This window comes from Balaenoptera ricei, chromosome 13 (assembly GCF_028023285.1).
Source record: "Balaenoptera ricei isolate mBalRic1 chromosome 13, mBalRic1.hap2, whole genome shotgun sequence".
In the NCBI taxonomy this organism is placed as follows: Eukaryota; Metazoa; Chordata; class Mammalia; order Artiodactyla; family Balaenopteridae; genus Balaenoptera; species Balaenoptera ricei.
The window spans coordinates 81,625,442-81,643,488 of NC_082651.1; the positions used below are offsets into that span (position 1 = coordinate 81,625,442).

General features: G+C 54.3%; 1 protein-coding gene across 2 annotated transcripts; it reads left to right on the top strand.

Annotated features, from left to right (window-relative positions):
- The first annotated feature begins 1,850 nt into the window (after nt 1–1,850).
- SLC30A3 (solute carrier family 30 member 3) lies at nt 1,851–10,002 on the top strand. 2 transcript variants are annotated; one of them, XM_059893380.1, is made up of 8 exons: nt 1,851–2,142; nt 5,574–5,755; nt 6,333–6,479; nt 6,577–6,730; nt 7,318–7,516; nt 7,762–7,867; nt 8,109–8,243; nt 9,198–10,002. In XM_059893380.1, the coding sequence occupies exons 1-8, from the start codon at nt 2,048–2,050 to the stop codon at nt 9,344–9,346; spliced, it is 1,167 nt and encodes a 388-aa protein (XP_059749363.1). In that variant the 5' UTR covers nt 1,851–2,047; the 3' UTR covers nt 9,347–10,002. The 2 variants fall into 2 exon arrangements, with proteins under 2 accessions (XP_059749363.1, XP_059749364.1); XM_059893381.1 differs by lacking the exon at nt 1,851–2,142 and adding an exon at nt 5,180–5,268.
- Nucleotides 10,003–18,047: the final 8,045 nt, after the last annotated feature.

The following is an 18,047-nucleotide window of genomic DNA, read 5'->3' on the forward strand; positions in this document are numbered from 1 at the left end:
CCAAGGCTCTCAGAATTGGCAATGCCCCAGGCCCAGTGCGGACGGAGCTTCGAAAACCGACGGCGCCAGGCGGGACGTGCCCGGGGCCCTGGCATAGGCGAGCGGGACATGAATTCCACCCCAGCTCTGACACGGACCAACAAGGTGACCTTGCTGGTGGCTTCCCCTCTCGCCTTCCTATAACCCACGGAGGGAGCTGAGGCCCCATGCCTCTAGGGGAGGTTGGGGGACGAAAGCCACCCCCACCCTCGCTCCCTTGCTCCGCCTTAAGGGAAGAGTGTGGAGAAGAGGCTGGCGCGGGCCCCGTGCAGGGCGTGGGTGGAGGCGGCGCCGAGGGCGCGCGCAGACCCTTTCGTTCTTCCGTGCCGCAGCGCTCCCGGCGCAGTACAATCTCTTAGCACACGCCGCCCGCAAACCTTGGCACAAGCCGCACTCTCCCCGCCGGAACAGCCAGCCCGCCGCCCAGCTTGCCTAATCCGTTCAAGCCTCACCTCCTCCGCGAAGCTCTCCCAGGTTAACCCCATCACTTCCAACCACTCTAGCTGGCACGTCCTCTGGTTTTTTTGTTTTTAGAAGTACACACGCAGTCTCATTGTCTGAAAAACACAATGTTGGGGTTAGATGACTGTCACCAGAACCCTAAATTCATTCTGACGGGTATTCTGAAGCCCAGGGTATTCTGAAGGGTGCGTTTGATGGGCTTCTTGCCTGGGCTAGCTAACGACTCTCACCCTCCACCTTCCCCATCCATGCTCACTCTTTTCCCTCCTCCTACGGACCCTTCTCTTCACAGAGTGTCACAGCTTGGAGTGCACAATCCAGTCACCACTCCTTTTCATTGTACACTGGTGGCAGGTGTGAGGGGCACAGAACATTGAGCATTTGAAGCTTCGGCTCCAGGCTCGGCCACAGACTGCTGTAAGTCACTCCTTCCCCTGGGCTTTAGTTTAAATGAGGCAAGATGAAGTAATGCCCGGGAAGGTGCTACAGGTTTGGAGGTAAGGACCAGCTGACCGCAGCCTCCCTCCATGAACTTGGGGCTTGTGACCCCAGAGAAGTGGAGCGCTCTTCCTTTCGGCTGCCCCAGCCTCTCAGTGACAAAGCTGCGGCTGTGCGCTCTCTCCAGTCGCCTTGTGGCGTCCTGAACCGGGGAGGGAGAGAGGATGGGGTTCCAGTCCCAGTCCTTTATTCACTGGTCGCATGACCCCGGACACTTCTTCCTCTGGGACTGTTACTCGTCCGAAAAATAGGGATAATAATGGATTGAAGGAGAGCTGGAAGCTTTTTGTCGCCCCATGTCTCTATAAAAATAAATAATAATGAGCGGTACAGTGCTTGGCAGCAGACTTTGCTCGCGAATTCCGACCCCACATCCGCCACAGAGGGGTTTCTGGCCGGAGTCCCTGGAGTTCTCCCGGATTTGTCACACAGCTTACCCCACATTCTCTTTCTGGTTCTCTCCTCCACACCTGCTTCTGCCTCCGTGTGGGGAGGCTGGGGCCACGAGGTGACGGGTGGTGGGGAGAGGGGGTGGGATGCCCTGGCGCGGACCTGCACGGGGCGGTGTCCCTTGGGCGAAGATTGGTTGGAAGGTCCCTAGGCTTGAGGAGCTCGGCTGGGAACTGGTAGGCAGGGCTTGGGTAGGGGCGGGGCTGGTCTGCCTAGGGGTGGGCTATGGAGGTTAGGCGTTCTCTAGAACCCGGCGGGGGCGCAGAGAGCTCCCACCGCCCCACCTGGCTCCGGCACCGGGAAATAGGGCTATGCCTCCGGGGGCGGGGCTCCGGGGGCGGGGCTTAGGCGTGGGGGGAGAGGCTGGGGAGCCTGGAGGCGGGGCTTGGGGAGCTCGCCCCACGCGGGGCGGGGCTCCAGCAGCCGCGGGATCTGCAGTTCGGACTGCCGGCGCCACAGTCGCCGCAGTTCCCTCCACTGTGGTGGCCCCGAGGCCCTGCGGGGAGTCTGGGGGTCGACGGGCCGCTCGGACTTGGCGCGGGGTTGGCCACGCCTCTCTCTACCTCGGTGCGGCCTAGACGGTCGGGGCCGCGGGGAAATGGAGGCTTCTCCTGCCACGGGGGGCTCTGAGACCACTCGCCTGGTGAGCCCCCGAGACCGCGGCGGCGCTGGTGGCGGCCTGCGTTTGAAGAGGTAGGATTGACCTGGGTCGGCCCTCGGCTGAGGGGGGCGCCACCCTTCCGCCTTCAGTCCACTTCGTTGTCTCTCTCGGCCGGCCGGCCCAGCGCACCGCGACCCCCTCGGCTTCGTGGCGCTGCGCTCTGTCCCCTCCGGCTGCACAGAGAGCCCCGGCCCGCCCAGCCAGCCCCGACCCCCGCCGCTCAACAGCCCGATATGCCTCCTCCTGGCCACCTTCTTCCTCCCGGTCCCGGGAAACTGCTCCTCGGCCCGCCCCCCAAGCCTCCCGACCCCTCCGCCCCCCCCCCGCCGCGTCTGACTTGCCCGCGAGCGACTGCCCCTCCGTCTGGCCGGAGTCCGCGCCAGGTGCCCCGATGTACGCATTGCTCCGGGGTCGTAGGAGCCCCTCGCCGCCCAGGCCTCCGGCCCTACCCTCCGCGCTCCCGGGCTCGGGGCGCCCCCTCCAGAGTGGCCAGCTGTGGGCACCCGGGCCGACGATGGGCCCGGGCTCCGCAGCGGGTCTTCCGGGCTCCTGGGGGGCGGGCGGCCGCTGGGAAGCGAGGGGGCGGTAAGGAAGGAGCAGGTGCGGTCTGGGCGGCGGGGGTATTCCCGGCTACGCACAGACGGGGCCGGGGGCGGCGAGGTGTGAAATGAGGCGCTTGGAGCGGTTGGGACAGCGGGCCGGGGGCGGCCGGAGAACCGCCTCCGCGTCCCGCCGGCCTCCGGCGCCCGGCGCCCGCCGACCGCCTTGTCCCTCCGAGCGGCCGCGCCAGGCCCTCCCTGGCCACCTCCGCTGGCCATTTTGTCTCTTTGCCCACCGTTCGTTTATCTCGGGAATTTGACAGCGTCTCCGGCTTTTTCTCTTTCCTCATCTCTCTCTATCTTTCCTTTTCCCTCCCAACCCGTCTCCCTTTGTCTCGGATGTGGTGCCTCTGTGGGTTTCTCGCTCTTTCCCTGGATGGGGGCCGTAAACCTGGGTGGATGGGGGAGTGGATGAGCAGAAGGGAGGGAAGACTTCCGTCGGAATCTCTCCCGCGGAGGACTGCAGACGGGGGCAGCTGTGGCCCTGGCGTCTCTTCACGTGCCTTTCGACTCTGCTTCAGGCCAGTCTCCCCTCTACCCCGCTCAATAGTATTTGTTGTTTGTTGGGGGTTTCAGAGGGCCAGGGAGAGCAAGTTGTCTTTCCTTCTCTGCACACAGCAGGTAGCTCCCCGAACCCCTACACACCAACAGTGAGGCTTCTTTAGTGCCCAGTTAATGCAAAACAAAAGGGAGCAGCCTGTTGATGGGTGACTACCTTGATGCCTGGCCGCGCTGTGTCTTACAGGGCCAGGAAAGGCATCTTGCCCTCTGCCTCAAAGCCGCTCACCCTCTGTTTGCTCTTCAGACCCTCATCTCTGACTCCCAGCTTATCCTCATTCTCATATGACCATTAGTCACCAAATCCTGCAGTACTTTCTGGAAGAAGCTCTTCCCTACCTGCCTGCCTGTCTCTAAGATTCTGCGCAGGAAGCCTCTGGCCTTGTCTGTTCTGGACCCCTCCATCTCCTCTCTTCTCTTCCTCCCAGACTAGTACATCGTCAAGGTCATCCATCTCACAGCTCAGGAAAGATTAAATCAATCAGTGTATCTCCCTTTATGTTACTTTGAGCCCATCAGTTTCCTCCTCAGCCCTTCCCCTGGTTCCTCACACTTAAGCTCCAAGCTGCATATCTTGTCATTGTCATTCCATGTGTCTGGAGCTCCTGTCTCTACCTAGGTCTTCTCTTAAACATCTCCTCCTCTGTGAGGGTCTCTTCATCCCCTTTAGAGTTGGTCACTCCTTCCCCTGTGCTCCAAAATCCTTTGTTCATAACCCTCCTGGCCCCAGCTTCTCCTTGCATAGTCAGTCATTTGCGACACTTCTGTCTCTCCCACTAGATTGAGCTTCAGTACGTGTACGCTGCTTGGTACTCTCATTGAAGAATGAGGATGGATTTCAAAGCCACCCTCATCTCCCATCTTCTCTGGAAACACACCTGGAATCATACACACCCAGATTCTAAGTCTTGGAAGGGGATTCCAAGAAGTTAATCTACCTGCCAGCACTTGTATTTTCCCTAGAAGCACCAAATGTGTCCCCATCTCCCTCACAGCTGAATTCGCCCATTGGGCAGAGCTGTCCTTAGCCAGAAGGCCCCAGGCACCCTTCCCCACTTTACTGCTGTGATCACATTTCTATCTGGAGCCTTCATTTTCTCTCAAGGGTATTCTTGTGACACCTCCATGAGTATTTCTAGAACTGTACTTTTCTATTTAGGTCCTTTATGCTGTGGAAGGTTCTGTTCTCCCTGGGGTTCAGGTTGGGTAGTAATGGGGGTGAGAGTTAAGCCAGAAAGGACTGAAAACTCAGTTAACCTGAGCTCAGCCTCTGGCATCCCCAGGGGAGGCCTCCAGCCCCACTCATTTGTCCAGGGAGGCTTACTGAACTGTGCGGTTAAAGTGGCCTCTGCTGGGTGCTTGTGGCCACACTGAGGTCCAGCTAGCATGTGGCAGACTCCAAGCCGAGCACTCCTACTGCTACCAATCCCAGCCACACCAGTCTGCACTCTCTCCTCCCCATGACAACCCAGCTCTGGAATCTGGCCATTAGTTCTCTGTGCCAGGAACTTCAGACTTTTTGGGTCCCAGCATTCTACTCTCCTCTTAAAGGGCCACGTCTAGCTGAATGTCTTAGAGAGAGAAGGTGAAGGACCTGGGAGTGGAGGCACCAGGAGGTAGGTCCAGCAGGGAGGCACTAAGGCCAGGACCACGTGCTGAGCCCCACCCCACACTTTCACACCACTTCCCCTTCATATTGCCTTTGCCGGGCACGTGCACCTACTCTTTATCAAAATCCTTCCTATCCTTCCAGGCCCTTCTCAGGTGCCTCCTTCAGTTGTTTCCCTGATTTCCTCATTAGAGTCAGTATGTGCTAAGGCAATAGCTACCTTTTGCTACATCTCATAGTATTTAGGTACACATTTGTCTTGTTCACCAGAGGCTCCCAGAGAGCAGAAAGGATATCCTGCTCATCTTGTGTTCTTCGTGGCGCCTATCATATTGAATTGATTTGGTTGGAGTTTAATCTCAGCTCGACCACTAACTAGCTGTGTGGCCTCCGTAAGTCCTCTCTCCCTTTGAACCTCATACTTCTAATTCTTTAATAAGTGGTAGACTAGACGTCTCTAAGGTGCTTTCCACGTGTGCTCTGAGATTCTATGGCTCTGTACGTGAAAGGAAAAGGGAGGCTGGAATCTGAGTTGTCCATTTAGCCCCATCTCTCCTGTGGCCCTCTGTCCACAAGGCCTCGGGAAAGGATAGAGAGGAGGGACATCTGATGAAGCCGGTCTGGGGGATCCAGGACCTGGGAGTGAGGAGTTAGCCCTTGAACCAGACCCCAGCTTGAACTGTGCTGCCTGCCTCAGTCTCTTCACAGAGCCCTCCGAGCCCCTCCCCGAGGAGCCCAAACCCGTGGAGATGTCCTTCCACCACTGCCACAGGGACCCTCTGCTACAGCCAGGTCTCACCCCTGAGAGGCTGCAGGCGCAGAGGCAGCTGTGTGCCGCCTGTGCTGTGTGCTGCGTCTTCATGGCCGGGGAAGTAGTCGGTAAGTCGGAAAGCAGTTCCTCCAACACCATCCTCCAGATGCCTGCTTAAGCCACTTCCCATCCAGAGTCCCAGGAATGTTCCTGGGTGGAGATGCAGAGAAGATGGGGATGGCTGGGACCGGGGAGGTGGGTGCCCAGGACCCAGGAAGTGGGAGAGGGCGAGGGACAGCACCAAGGGAATTCAGGGCTGGCTCATCAGTATGAACTGGTCTTGTAAAAGCCCTATTTTCTTGTTATTAAAATATGTTATTGTAGGGAATTCCCTAGTGGTCTAGTGGTTAGGACTCTGCGCTTTCATTGCTGAGGGCGCAGGTTCAATCCCTGGTCGGGGAACTAAGATCCCACAAGCTGCGCGGCGTGGTCAAAAAAAAAGTTATTGTAGAAAAACTAGAATATGTGAATGAGTGAAAACAAAAAACCCCCACAAAATCCCATGTGTAAAATCCCATCACCAGAGAAAAATTGCCGTTCACATTTTGGTATATGTCCCCCCGCCCCGTCTCTTTTCCATGCCTCTACACACACTGCATGATATTTTCTAAATGGACCAGACCATGTATCACTTTACTCTTGCAGGTGGGTATTTGGCGCACAGCCTGGCCATTATGACTGATGCAGCCCACCTGTTGGCAGATGTGGGCAGCATGATGGGCAGCCTCTTCTCCCTCTGGCTCTCTACCCGTCCAGCCACCCGCACCATGACCTTTGGCTGGCACCGCTCAGGTAAGGCCCCTGCATGGTGTGATGACCCCCCCAGTCTTGCCAGAAGGTACCTCTCAGGGTCCTGGGCAGCTCTCTGATAGCTTGTCTTCCCCTGCAGAGACTCTGGGGGCTTTGGCCTCTGTGGTCTCCCTCTGGATGGTCACTGGCATCCTCCTGTACCTGGCCTTCATCCGCCTGCTGCACAGCGACTACCACATCGAGGGGGGTGCCATGCTGCTGACCGCCAGCATCGCAGTCTGTGCCAATCTGCTGTACGTTCCAGTATGGAGCAGGCACCGTGTGGGATTCAGGGCGAGGGCTCCTCCTCCAGGACGGGAGAGCAGGCTCTCCTCTCCCGGACAGACTCGCAGCACGCACGTGCTGTTCTCATCTCTCTGCTCTAGGGATGCCTGAGAAGGGACTGGGGTAGAGACCTAAAATTCAGAGTCAAAAGACCTTTGTTAAAGGCCTGCTGTGTACTGGCCACCCTGCTGGGGGCTGTCATCAGCACTGTCTCATTTAAAGCTCACAACCACCCCATGAGGTAGGTAGTATCACTCCTGGTATACAGTTAATCAGATAGATCCCAAGAGGTGACCAGGGGACTTGCCCAGGGCACATAGCTACTTTAGTAGCAGGGCCAGGATCTGAATCCACGTCTCTGGCACCACGTGTTCTTGCCCCCAGGCTGCATTACTTGTCTCTCTTGGACCGTATTGTCTTTTTCCTGGGACTGGGAAAATAGGGAGAAAATAGGTGGAGAGAGGGCTCCTGGGGAGGTGAGAAGAGGAGGTGTGGAAGTGGGCAGAGGAGGCCGGGAGCAGGCCACCTGGGCTGAGCTGCTCTGCTTCCCCCTCAGAATGGCCTTTGTGCTGCACCAGGCCGGGCCCCACCACAGCCACGGGTCCAGGGGGGCAGAGTATGCACCGCTGGAGGAGGGGCCTGGGGAGCCCCTGCCCCTGGGGAACACCAGCGTCCGGGCGGCCTTTGTGCACGTGCTGGGGGACCTCCTGCAGAGCCTTGGGGTGCTGGCCGCTTCCATCCTCATCTACTTCAAGGTACTGTCCGTGCAAGCCTGCCCCAGCCTTCCTCCCCCAATTCCACGCCCCAGCCCCTCCTTCCCTGGACCCCCACCCACCCCACTCCAGCTCCCAGCTCCCCAGGACTCCTGGCCCAGGGTTATCGTCCCTTTCACCGCAGCAGGGTTCTCAGGGGCCTCTCAGGTCCTGTTTGTCCAGGATGCCCCTAGGTCTTCCTCTGAAAGGTCCCTGATTCCCAGGCTTAGGGCTTTCTTTCTCTACAGCCTCAATACAAGGCAGCTGACCCCATCAGCACCTTTCTCTTCTCCATCTGTGCCCTTGGATCCACGGCTCCCACCCTCCGAGATGTTCTCCGCGTCCTCATGGAAGGTGAGTCAGACGCCACTGCTCCCCAGCCCCCCCGGGCCCTCTCTGACCTCACCCCAGGACTAGGCGCCTCTGTTTTCTCTGGAGAAAGTGTGGGGAGAAGGCCTGTTGGTGGAAGGAGGATTCAGGGACGGGGTAAACTGTGGGGGTCAACAGGGTGAGTGGTACAGGATGGGGGAGGTGGGGTCCTGGGCTCTGGGCAGGAGTGGCCCTGGCAATAAGGCGTGGTGGGTGCTGCTTGCAGGTACCCCCCGAAGTGTGGGGTTTGAACCTGTGCGGGATACCCTGTTGTCAGTGCCAGGAGTTCGGGCAACCCACGAGCTGCACCTGTGGTCCCTTACGCTTACTTACCATGTTGTCTCCGCACACCTGGCCATTGGTGAGTCCACACTGACCCCAGCCAGTTACTTTCCAGAAACATTTCTCCCTTCCCCTACCACCATCCAAACTTAGGAAGATGGTCTGAATTAACTGCGAATGTTTCCATCTCTCTGTCTTTTGTATCTCTCTCTCTCTCTCTCTCTCTGTCTGTCTGTCTGTCTGTCTCTCTCTCTCTCTCTCTCTCTCTCTCTCTCGTATGTTGGAGGCACGGAGCCCTGGCTGGACAGGGTTTTTTGGGGGAGGTTTCACTCTCTCTGAAGTAGTGCGGTGAACCAGCAACCCTTTAAAAGATCACTGGTACCTACAGGTCTCATGATGGGGCACAGTTAGGTAAATTATGGCTCCTCCACTCAGTGGAGTATCATGTAACTTTTAAAAATGATGATTATGAAGACTGTAGGGCAACTAGAAAAAATGTTTATGGTATAATGCTAAGAGAGAAAGCGGAATATAAAATTTTAGCTACATTATGGTTCAACTATTTAAAATATATATGGTGACTCACAAGCTGACAAAGAATTTTTGAGTTTCTTCCAGATGCAAGAAGCAATCAGAGACATGCAATTTGGATGCCAAAAATATTATACTTTGTAGGATATTTGATGGTAACTCTAGAGGGACAATGAGAACAGAATATTTAACATCTGGAATGTTGTGGAAAATCGGGTGGTATGGCTGCTGAAATACACAGCTGTATACTGATACTCAAAGAGCAGAAGAGAATAGAAAAATAATGGTCTAGTGTGTTAGCCTAGTCGATTAAGGATGAGTCTCTCCGACCTTTTTGACAGTTTTACACTGTTCATACAATATAGAGTAAATAAAGCTCCCCGTTCAATCTTGGCTTTCATGCCATGCAAACCCCTGGTTCCCCTTCACCCATCCTTATCTGGGCCCCTTGCTGGTTCCCAATTCCCCTGGAAACCTGCTGCCTCTTATCACTCCCCCGCAGACTCCACGGCTGACCCTGAAGCCGTCCTGGCTGAAGCCACATCTCGGCTCCACTCCCGGTTTGGATTCTCCAGCTCTACCCTGCAGGTCGAGCAGTACCAGCCTGAGATGGCCCAGTGCCTGCGCTGCCGGGAGCCCCCCCAAGCCTGAGGCACGGCCGCACCCTCACCCCACTGCCAGGCCCAGGCTCAGCCCTGGACTCTCAGCAACTGCCTCCCTGCTCACGGAGAAGGGACGGAGCTGGGTCCGTACCCTTCCTCTCTGCCCGCTTCCACCTGCCGACCCCCCAGCCCCAGTGGGCAAGACCAAAGTGTGTGTGGGGAGTGGGGCCAGAGTCAGGCTGAACAGGGAAGTCAGGGCAGTCGGGGTGTGTAGAAGTCCTGTGGTCCCTGCTCCCCGTGCTCGGGGGAGCCCCCAGCCTCCTGTCTGTGCAGTTCATTTGTCTGTGTGGCAGGCTGGCTGGCTGGGGGATCTGCCTGTCTTTGTGCTGTTGGTGTGCCTAAGCCTGGGGGAGGTCAGCAGGGGCCCCCTCCCCACGTGGCTCTCTCTCTGTCTATGCAGGAGCCCCAAAGCCTGCACTTTGTCCGTGTGTTCTAGCCTTATGGTTTTGTGTGTGTGTGTCTTGGTGCTGTGGCCTGTGTGTCTCTACCTGTGTGGCTGTGCTATGGTCTCTATGAGTCTGCACCATCCATGTGTCTGTCTGGGGGTCTGTCTGGCCATCCCTCTGTTGGTGCTGTGCCCTCGGCTCTCCCAGAGAGAGGGAGGACTCCGCCGCAGCTCTGCCAATAAACTTGTATCTAACTGCACCTTTCAGCCCCTGTGCTGACTCCTCAGGAGGGGGACAGAGAATCGGTCATCTGGGAACGGATAGAATCCCTCAGCCAGAGTGACCTTGCACAGCTCCCCTACCCCCTTCCCAGCCTCTCCATCCTCTCCACCCTCAAATATCCATGCTGATGTAGGCTGAAACCCGCCGGTCCCTTTACTGCCTTCCCCTACTTGGCAGTGTGCTCGAGCTTGGGTCCTTGGCTCAGGGAGATGCCCATTCGTTCTGGGCTTGGTTATAGGAGAAAGCTGGATGGCAAGAAGCTGAGGGATACTAGAGCCATTCTGAAAGGCTTCCGCAGGCCAGGATGGCCTTGGGCTGGTTGGCGGGAAGCTGCAGCCATTTGGGAGAGAGGGGTTGGACCACAGTGCTGATTTGCCTCTGTTCTCAAGCTGTGTGAGGTGCTGGGGAGCAGCCCTCAGTCCCAACTGCCCCAACCCTGCCTCACAGCAGCCAACCCCAAGTCCAGGTTTGAGCTGTGGACACCAAGGACCTCTTTTACAATTATCCTCCCTTTGCCTCATATGTTGAATCATATATTTCGACAGATTTGACCTTACAGATCTCACTAAGGGATTGTTCATTTTCTCTTAAAAAAAAACATCAAGCCCTTTGTGCTTTCGTTTTGGATATAGTGCAGGAGTCCACTGGCCTTCCCATCCTAGGTTGATATAATGCCAGCCTGAAGCAAAGACCCGGAGCATTTTCATTAGCTCGTGCATATTTCTGGAAGGCTCCTCCCCCACAATGAAAATATCTTTATTATTAAATTGTGCTGATTTTTTAAAATTATAAAGGCAATATATGTTCACTTTAAAAACCTATCAAAGGAGGGAATTCCCTGGCGGTCCAGTGGTTAGGACTCTGTGCTTCCACTGCCAGAGGCATGGGTTCGATCCCTGGCTGGGGAGCTAAGATCCCACAAGCTGTGCAGTGTGACCAAAAATAAAAATAAATAAATACAAACCTATCAAAGGAAAGTGTATAAAGTAGAAAGTGAATGATTCCCCTATACTCTTAACTCCCAGAGATAACTGCTATTCACAGTCTCTCTGCTCATATTTTCTTGTATGTACAAAGACTTCTACATAATAACATAAGAGGATTACATTATAGGCGATAACATGTAACCTGCTTTTATGATTCAGCCGTATATCCTGGGTGCGTCTTTCCATGTCAATACACATAGATTTCATTACTTGTTTTAAGGTGTGGTCTTTGGACCCATTGAAAATAGGCCTCCCCATTCTGATCTTCAGCTGGGCTCCCCTCGACCAGGATGGGTGAGTCGCTGCTGGCCTGCTGGCCTGAGTCTAGCACGGGAGGCTGGGCGCAGGCGAAGGGCTAGCAGTCCCTCACACTCGGCACCAAGGCTGCCCCAGCTGCTCTCCATGCTTTGCTAGTTCCTGATACTTTCTCATTTTACGACTCATTGATTACAGGCCCCAAGTGACAGGATGGGAGTTGGGAAGAGGGAGGAAATAGAGGGTGGGGAAGACTAGGACTAGATTTTTACCCTTCCAACAGCCTTAAGCTGCAGCCCTGCCCTATATGCACAAGGCTGGATCTCTTTGCAGGAGAGGGAACAGAACATTCAGGGCAGGAAGAGACCTCACAAAGCATGCAGTCCATCTCTGTCCCATACCCCTGCAAAATGAAGAGGAAGCTGAGGCTCAGAGAGGGAAAAGGACTTCCCCAAGGTCACCCAGCAAGTGACAGGGGCAGGTGCAGAGCCTGGGCTCTCACTCCCACCCAGGCCCTGGGAGGCTCTTGCACAGTTGAGTTTCTCAGCAAAACTTCTCTCGGTTCTTTCCCAGCAACCTGTTGCTGCTGGCTAGCCCATCCTGGGGCTCTGCGCTCAGGCTCCTTGGTTCTGCCTCGGCCTTCTGCTAATACTCTGGTCACTGGTAACCCCTCTGTATTCCAGCTTTCCTAATTATAAACAGAGGGGTTACATGACATTGTGGGTACAAGTGTGCCTGGTATATAGAGGGCATGTAGGAAAGGGTTACCTTTTGGGTGGAATCTATGAGGGATTTCAGGGAAAAGGGTGACCCAGCACCCTGACAGCAGGGATAGGAACCGACATTTATTGAGCTTACACTTGGTGCCAGGCGCTGTGAGGCAGACAGTATTATCTGTGCTTTACAGATGGAGAAACTGAGGCTTACCTGCCCCAGATCATGCAGCTAATAACCATCAGAGTTGAGATCCAAATTCAGTTCTGGCTGCACTAAGTCCCCAGCCCTTTTCAACACCACCCTGCCTTTCCACCCGCCTCCAGGCATTGCTCTGTCAGGGACAGAGACGCACAGAAGAATCAGGAGCATTCTCCCCCATTCATAGGGCATTCCCGAGGGAGTCCAGGAAATCCTTATCTGCAGGAGCTGCCTGCACACCCGTATTATCTCCCTGACGCACCTCTCCACTTGCTTATCCAGAAGGCCCTTTCCTCTTGGTGTCCTTCCTTGATGGTAAAAATGAGTGGTGGAGGGAGAGGTGAGGAGAAAGGGCTGGGAGGCGTGGGGACGAAGGGGAGGCCTGAGGAAGAGCAGAGCAGGGGAAGGGCCCATCCATCAGCCCAGCCCTGGCAGCTCTTTACACAGCTGGTTAACCAGGGGAGGAGAGGGGAGAGGGCCGCTCTCAGAGGTGGAGATGTACCAGAAAAAAGGGAAAGCCAGAGGAAGATGAGGTGGACAGGAGGGGGGGGCTCAGTGCAGTTGTAGGAGCGCTTGAGAGAGACCAAGGAGTCAGATGGAAAAGCCAGAATGGGAGGCTGTGGATTGGAGGGCCTCGTGCTGCAGAGACAGGGCAGGTGCTGAAGGCGAAAATCTGGGCAGCTGGGCAGGCCCTGCCCTCCTCAGGGAGCTGCTCACCCAGGGGGCCGCCGGGCCAGCTGGCCATGGGTGGGGGGCCGTGCTTTCCTGTTTGAGGGGCGAGGGCTGAGGACCCGGCAGACCAGGGAAGCAGCCTGTCTGTGGTCAAGAGCAAGCTCAGGTTGATAAAGCGGTGTTCTCCTCCCTCCGGTGACCCTGCCGCCCCTTCGGGGCCCACTGTGGCTGTGGGCCCACCCTGGCTGCCTTGAGCCGTGCTATCAGAGGGGGAGCAGCGCCCCCCTGAGGCCTGTGCCGTGGCAGCAGCCCAGGCAGCTGGGAGACTGGAGGGAATCCCAGGACCCTGAGTCAGGCTGGGAAGACCCCTGCCTCTATTCCTGGCAGATTCCCCCACCTCTGTGGAGAACTGCATTTAGGGAGTTTCTTTGATTGATTGAGTGATTGATTGATTGATTGGCCTCGCTACTCGGCTTGTGGGATCTTAGTTCCCTTACCAGGGATTGAACCTGGGCCCCGGCAGTGAAAGGCCTAACCACTGGACTGGTAGGGAATTCCCTAGAGTTTCTTTTATACTTGAAGGACTGGGCCTCCCTGTCCCTGCTCTGAGGCCCCCGGCCATCCCATCTGCACCTGGTCAACACCTTCCAAAGGGTGCTGGGCAGTTCCCAGGTGCCTGTGGGGCAGAGCCTGAGGCTGCACGTGCAGCCACGATCACAAATGATCCCACAAAGTGGGCCCTGTTGCCAGGACTGATGAGAGAAAGTGGGTGGGGAACATGGGGAGGAGGAGGGGCCCAAGGCTGCCAGAGCCTGCGCCCCGCTCCTGCGCCCCATTCCCCACCCTCCCTCTGCTGCTCTCTGGCTACAGCATCCTGAAGCCCCCGGAAGCAGCCCCAGGCCTGGGCGATGCTCACTCAGAGGGCAGGTCTCCTCCTGTCTGGGCTGACCCTCTGTACCCAGCACCAGTGTAGAGGCCGTGGTAGCCACCCTGGGAAGGGCACGTCGCAGCCCGCTCCTGAGCTATTCCCAGCCTCTCCTCCTGAGCCAGAACTCCCACTCCCTGTGTTACCAAGCTGATACTGCTCACTGCACAAGAGGCCAATAAAATCAAGAGATGAGTTGTTGGGTCAAGGAATAGTGAGTGACTTTATTTGGAAAGCCAGCAGACTGAGAAGATGGTGGACTGGTGTCTCAAAGAACCATCTTCTTAAGGGAGTTAGAATTCAGGCTTTCTTCTTTCTTTACTTACTTACTTATTTGGCTGCACTGCGGGGCATGCAGGATATGGGATCTTAGTTCCCTGACCAGGGATCAAACCCCCTGTACTGGAAAGTGGATTCTTAACCACTGGACCACCAGGGAAGTCCCTCAGGCTTCTTTTATACTAAAAGGAGAGGAGGTGTGGTTGTTTGTTGCAAACTTTTTGGTGCTGGAATGCTTTGTTCTTGCAGCTGTTTAGGTAGGTCTGGTCACAATGTTCCTACAAACCTCCAACAAGACAAATGTTATTCTCTGTTCTGCAACTTTTTATCTCTATATGAATGGAAAAGTGTTATACCTTTAAAGGTCAGAGCCCTGGGGCTAGCCTGTATATTTCAGGCTGTAGGCAACATTCTTAACTTGTAGCAAAAGTAATAGCATACAAAGGTTAAAGTAAAAACAACAAATAAAACAAAACAGACAAATTAAAAAAAGCTAGATCCAATGTGGAGTCAGATTTGTTCTTCCCTATTACATTTCTGGAAGATTTTATGGTCAATTCCTAAGTGGAAGCCTCATTACTGGAGAGAAGAAAAGTGCAGCCATCCATAGCCTCCCCCATCCTAGCCTAGAGCTATGATCCTGGGGAAGGCTGCAGGCTCCTGATACAGAATAGTTTCCATTCTTAAAAGAAAACAAAATCTTCCCAGAATAGAACAGGAAAGCTCTGTGTAGGTGGGTCTCCAGGTGCACCCCTTTTGAGTTTTCCTATCCTGTTTTGGTACTGTGCCCATGGCACCTGGTCGCAGGGTTTACTGCCTGACTTTCTCTCTGACCCAAACAGTCTGAACATCCATTTCCATTCTCTCGTTCCCTTTGGCTCAACCAAGATAGGCTATAAATTTTAAAAGGACTGTAGCCAAAAAGCCTAGGGAGAAACAAAAGGGAACCAAATCCAGGAAATAAAAGACAGCTAAAGCTTACCAAAATAAGCAGGTTTCAGACGTTACAACAGCAAACTTGCCTTTTCCCTGACCGTGGACTCTGCCCAGAGATCACCTCCCGGCTCTTGTCCGCCTTGCCCACCTGCTGCACCAGACCAGGGTTCAGATCAGGACCCAGTCACACAAGACTTCTGGGAGGCACAGCAAGGGGGTGAGGTTGCCCTGCAGATTGCTTATGGCCCCTGAGGGAAGGCACTGCTCTCCTCACGTTTGCCTCCCCAGCACCAAGCTCACAGCCTGGCACTTAGTAGACTCTCAGTAAGGACTGCTGGTGAAGGAATGAATGGATGGAAAGATAGGGAAGGAATGGGCGTGGGGTCAATACAAGCCCATAAGGTGCCATCTTAGTCCCCAGGCCCCCAGCCATGGGCCAGCAAGCCAGTCAGTGCCTTACGGGCTAACTCCCCAGGGCAAATCTGCACCACCCTTTGGTGGTAGCTAATCAGGAGTCTGTCAAAGAGGAAGTAATGGATATTTCTAGAGAGAGGGTCCTCCAAGGTGGATGAGGTGCCATGGCCCTGCCTGGGCATTGCCTGCCTAACCCTACCACAAACTCACGATATCTAGCTTCCCCTTTGAGCCCTGCTAGGTGATTCTTTTCTCCTGAGGATCCATCACAGCTTTCCCAGCCTTTTCTAGACTTTCAGGTTCTAATCCCTACACCTCTTTTTTCCTTGGCAAACAACCCTCAGCTTCTAAGCCAATACCTCACTAAGCCCATGAACATGGTGTCCACCTTCCCACTCACAAAGCATCAGACTGAGTCTGTGCCTCAGACTGCATTCTCTGTGGCCTCCTGCAGGATCTGATCCTGTCCACACCTCTCCCCATATCTCACATATCTGAAATTCTGGGCCTCTTTGAGGGCTTTCTTCTGAACTCTTCTCCAACCCTTTCTGGGGTTCAGGTTTTAGCTGCCCGCTTTTGCTCCCATTCTCTTGGTGAATAATACAGAGGCACAAATTTAAAGAGCTTTCATTACCTTTATGTTGATGATTCGGTCAACAAATGTTTATTAAGCACCAACTCTGTGCTCAATACTTTACTAGGTGCTTGGGATGTATCAGTGAATAACGTCTCTGTTCTCATGGCACTTAACGTCATCACATATAAATATCACATTTACCTCTGTTGCACTTGTTTCAATTCCCCAGCTTTGTTATCGACGAGACATTTCCATAGAGATGTCCCACAGCAGCTGAACGGTATCCTGCCCAAACAGTTCATCCTTTCCCACCCCAAGCTGGTCTGTACCCATCCCCGTTCTCCTCATCTCAAGAGCCCGCCCCACAGAGCCACCCTTCACTTTCCTACCCTTAGTGTTTTGTAACATCCATTCTTGTCTCTTCTCGTCAGCCATCATCTGCTTTTAGTGCAACAACATCCTACCTGGCTTCCCTAATGGTGGGATGGCTGCTACGCCCAGCTCTTCTGGCACTCATTCTCGACCCCGCACCATCACCAGCAAGGTCCCCCACAGTCTACAGGGTATCGTCACAGAATTACACACGCCTACCGATGCTACACTGGCAACTTCCAACTCTACCCTTCCCACTTAAAGCCCTAAGGTGCACTGACTTACTGGCCCACGGTTGCAGGTCGTTAGTGACAAGTGGCAGGAATAGGATGAAGGTGGTCAAGCTCCAAGTGGAATACCTATTTTGAGGGGATTTTCTTCTTCACCAGGATAGACAGTGAAGAGTTGGGGGAAATGATTTTGCAAGGAAATGGGCAAATACATTAGGTCAGACCTCTTTTCACAGGGGAATATATTTAAAGAGTTCATCCAAGAGTAAAAAAGAATGTTAATATTTGTAAAGCGCTAGAACAGTGCTTCGCACATAATTAGAGCCATGTTAACTTAAAAAAAAAAATAGATCAAATCTCTTAAGTATCTCAGGAGGAAGGGAGACCAGGAAACTTTATTTTTTTTAACTTGATGTGGTTAATGATAATCCCATGGAGCACATGAAGCTGTTTCTTAATGAATGTGGAAGTCTCAGACGTGGGTGTTTTTTTTAAAGGTCTGTTTTCATTTCTTGCTGGTAGTCTCTTTTTACTTCCCAGTGTCCTAAGATCTCCTTTCTGGTTGTAGGGGAAAGAAGTTTATCCAACTTAGAGCTGTGTTACAATTAGGAGAGCCAAAGAAAGGGTCAGGGCAGGGACACCTCCCACCACTTAGCAGCTGGGTGGAATGTGTGTGCCGCTTGGCGGCAAACGCCGCTTCCGCTGAGGACGAGCCTCCCTGAGTTCTGTGGGAATCTGTGTGTGACAGATTCCTAGTACTCGGGAAAATCTCTGATTTGTTCGAATAGCGTAAGAAGGGTAACTGAAGTCCTAGAAAGGAGTAGAAGCGTTCTGGAAACGATACTCTCCTTTCCAACCAACCAGGTCCTCCAGGTACCTGAGGGAGAATGCGTCAGGGTCAGGGGTTTGAAAAGCCTGGGGAGGATTAACATTAGGGGGATTGGAGACAGCTCAGCGACCCCGACGGGCAGGTGATGTTACACCTAGTCCCACCCTGCTTCAAACAGTGCCTGTGGTTATGAACTCCTATTTCTGTTGGAATCTACATCCAAACCTCTTGGTCTGGCTCCTCAGACTCTCAACCCTAACAACATGGAGCAGAAAGGTCCTGCTGGGTCTCGGTGTATCTCCTCACTGTGCTGCAGACACAGAACTACCACTCCTATGTTCAAGCTGGAAAGCAAGATTCTTCACCCTCCTCCCATCCACCTGGCAAAGCTTGCCCCTTCCTCAGGAACCAGCCCAAACCCCAACTCCGTGGATCCTTCTGACACCGGGAGACCTGTGCTGCTCTCTTCTGAGAACCAGCTCCCCACACACACCTTAGACTTGTTCTCTGGTTGTCTAGATCTGTGTGGCTTGTCTCTCCCACTGATTCTGAATGCCCTTCAAGCCTGAAATAATTTTTTCCTTTTTAACAGAAAGGTAAGTTTGAAGTCAAGTGGTCCTGATATGTGAATC

Excerpts from the sequence above, each read along its gene's own strand:
- SLC30A3 (XM_059893380.1), top strand. The coding sequence starts at position 2,048 with ATGGAGGCTTCTCCTGCCACGGGGGGCTCTGAGACCACTCGCCTGGTG. Across the intron at positions 7,868-8,108 it reads TCTCCGCGTCCTCATGGAAG|GTACCCCCCGAAGTGTGGGG; the intron begins GTGAGTCAGACG and ends TGCTGCTTGCAG. Across the intron at positions 8,244-9,197 it reads CTCCGCACACCTGGCCATTG|ACTCCACGGCTGACCCTGAA; the intron begins GTGAGTCCACAC and ends ACTCCCCCGCAG.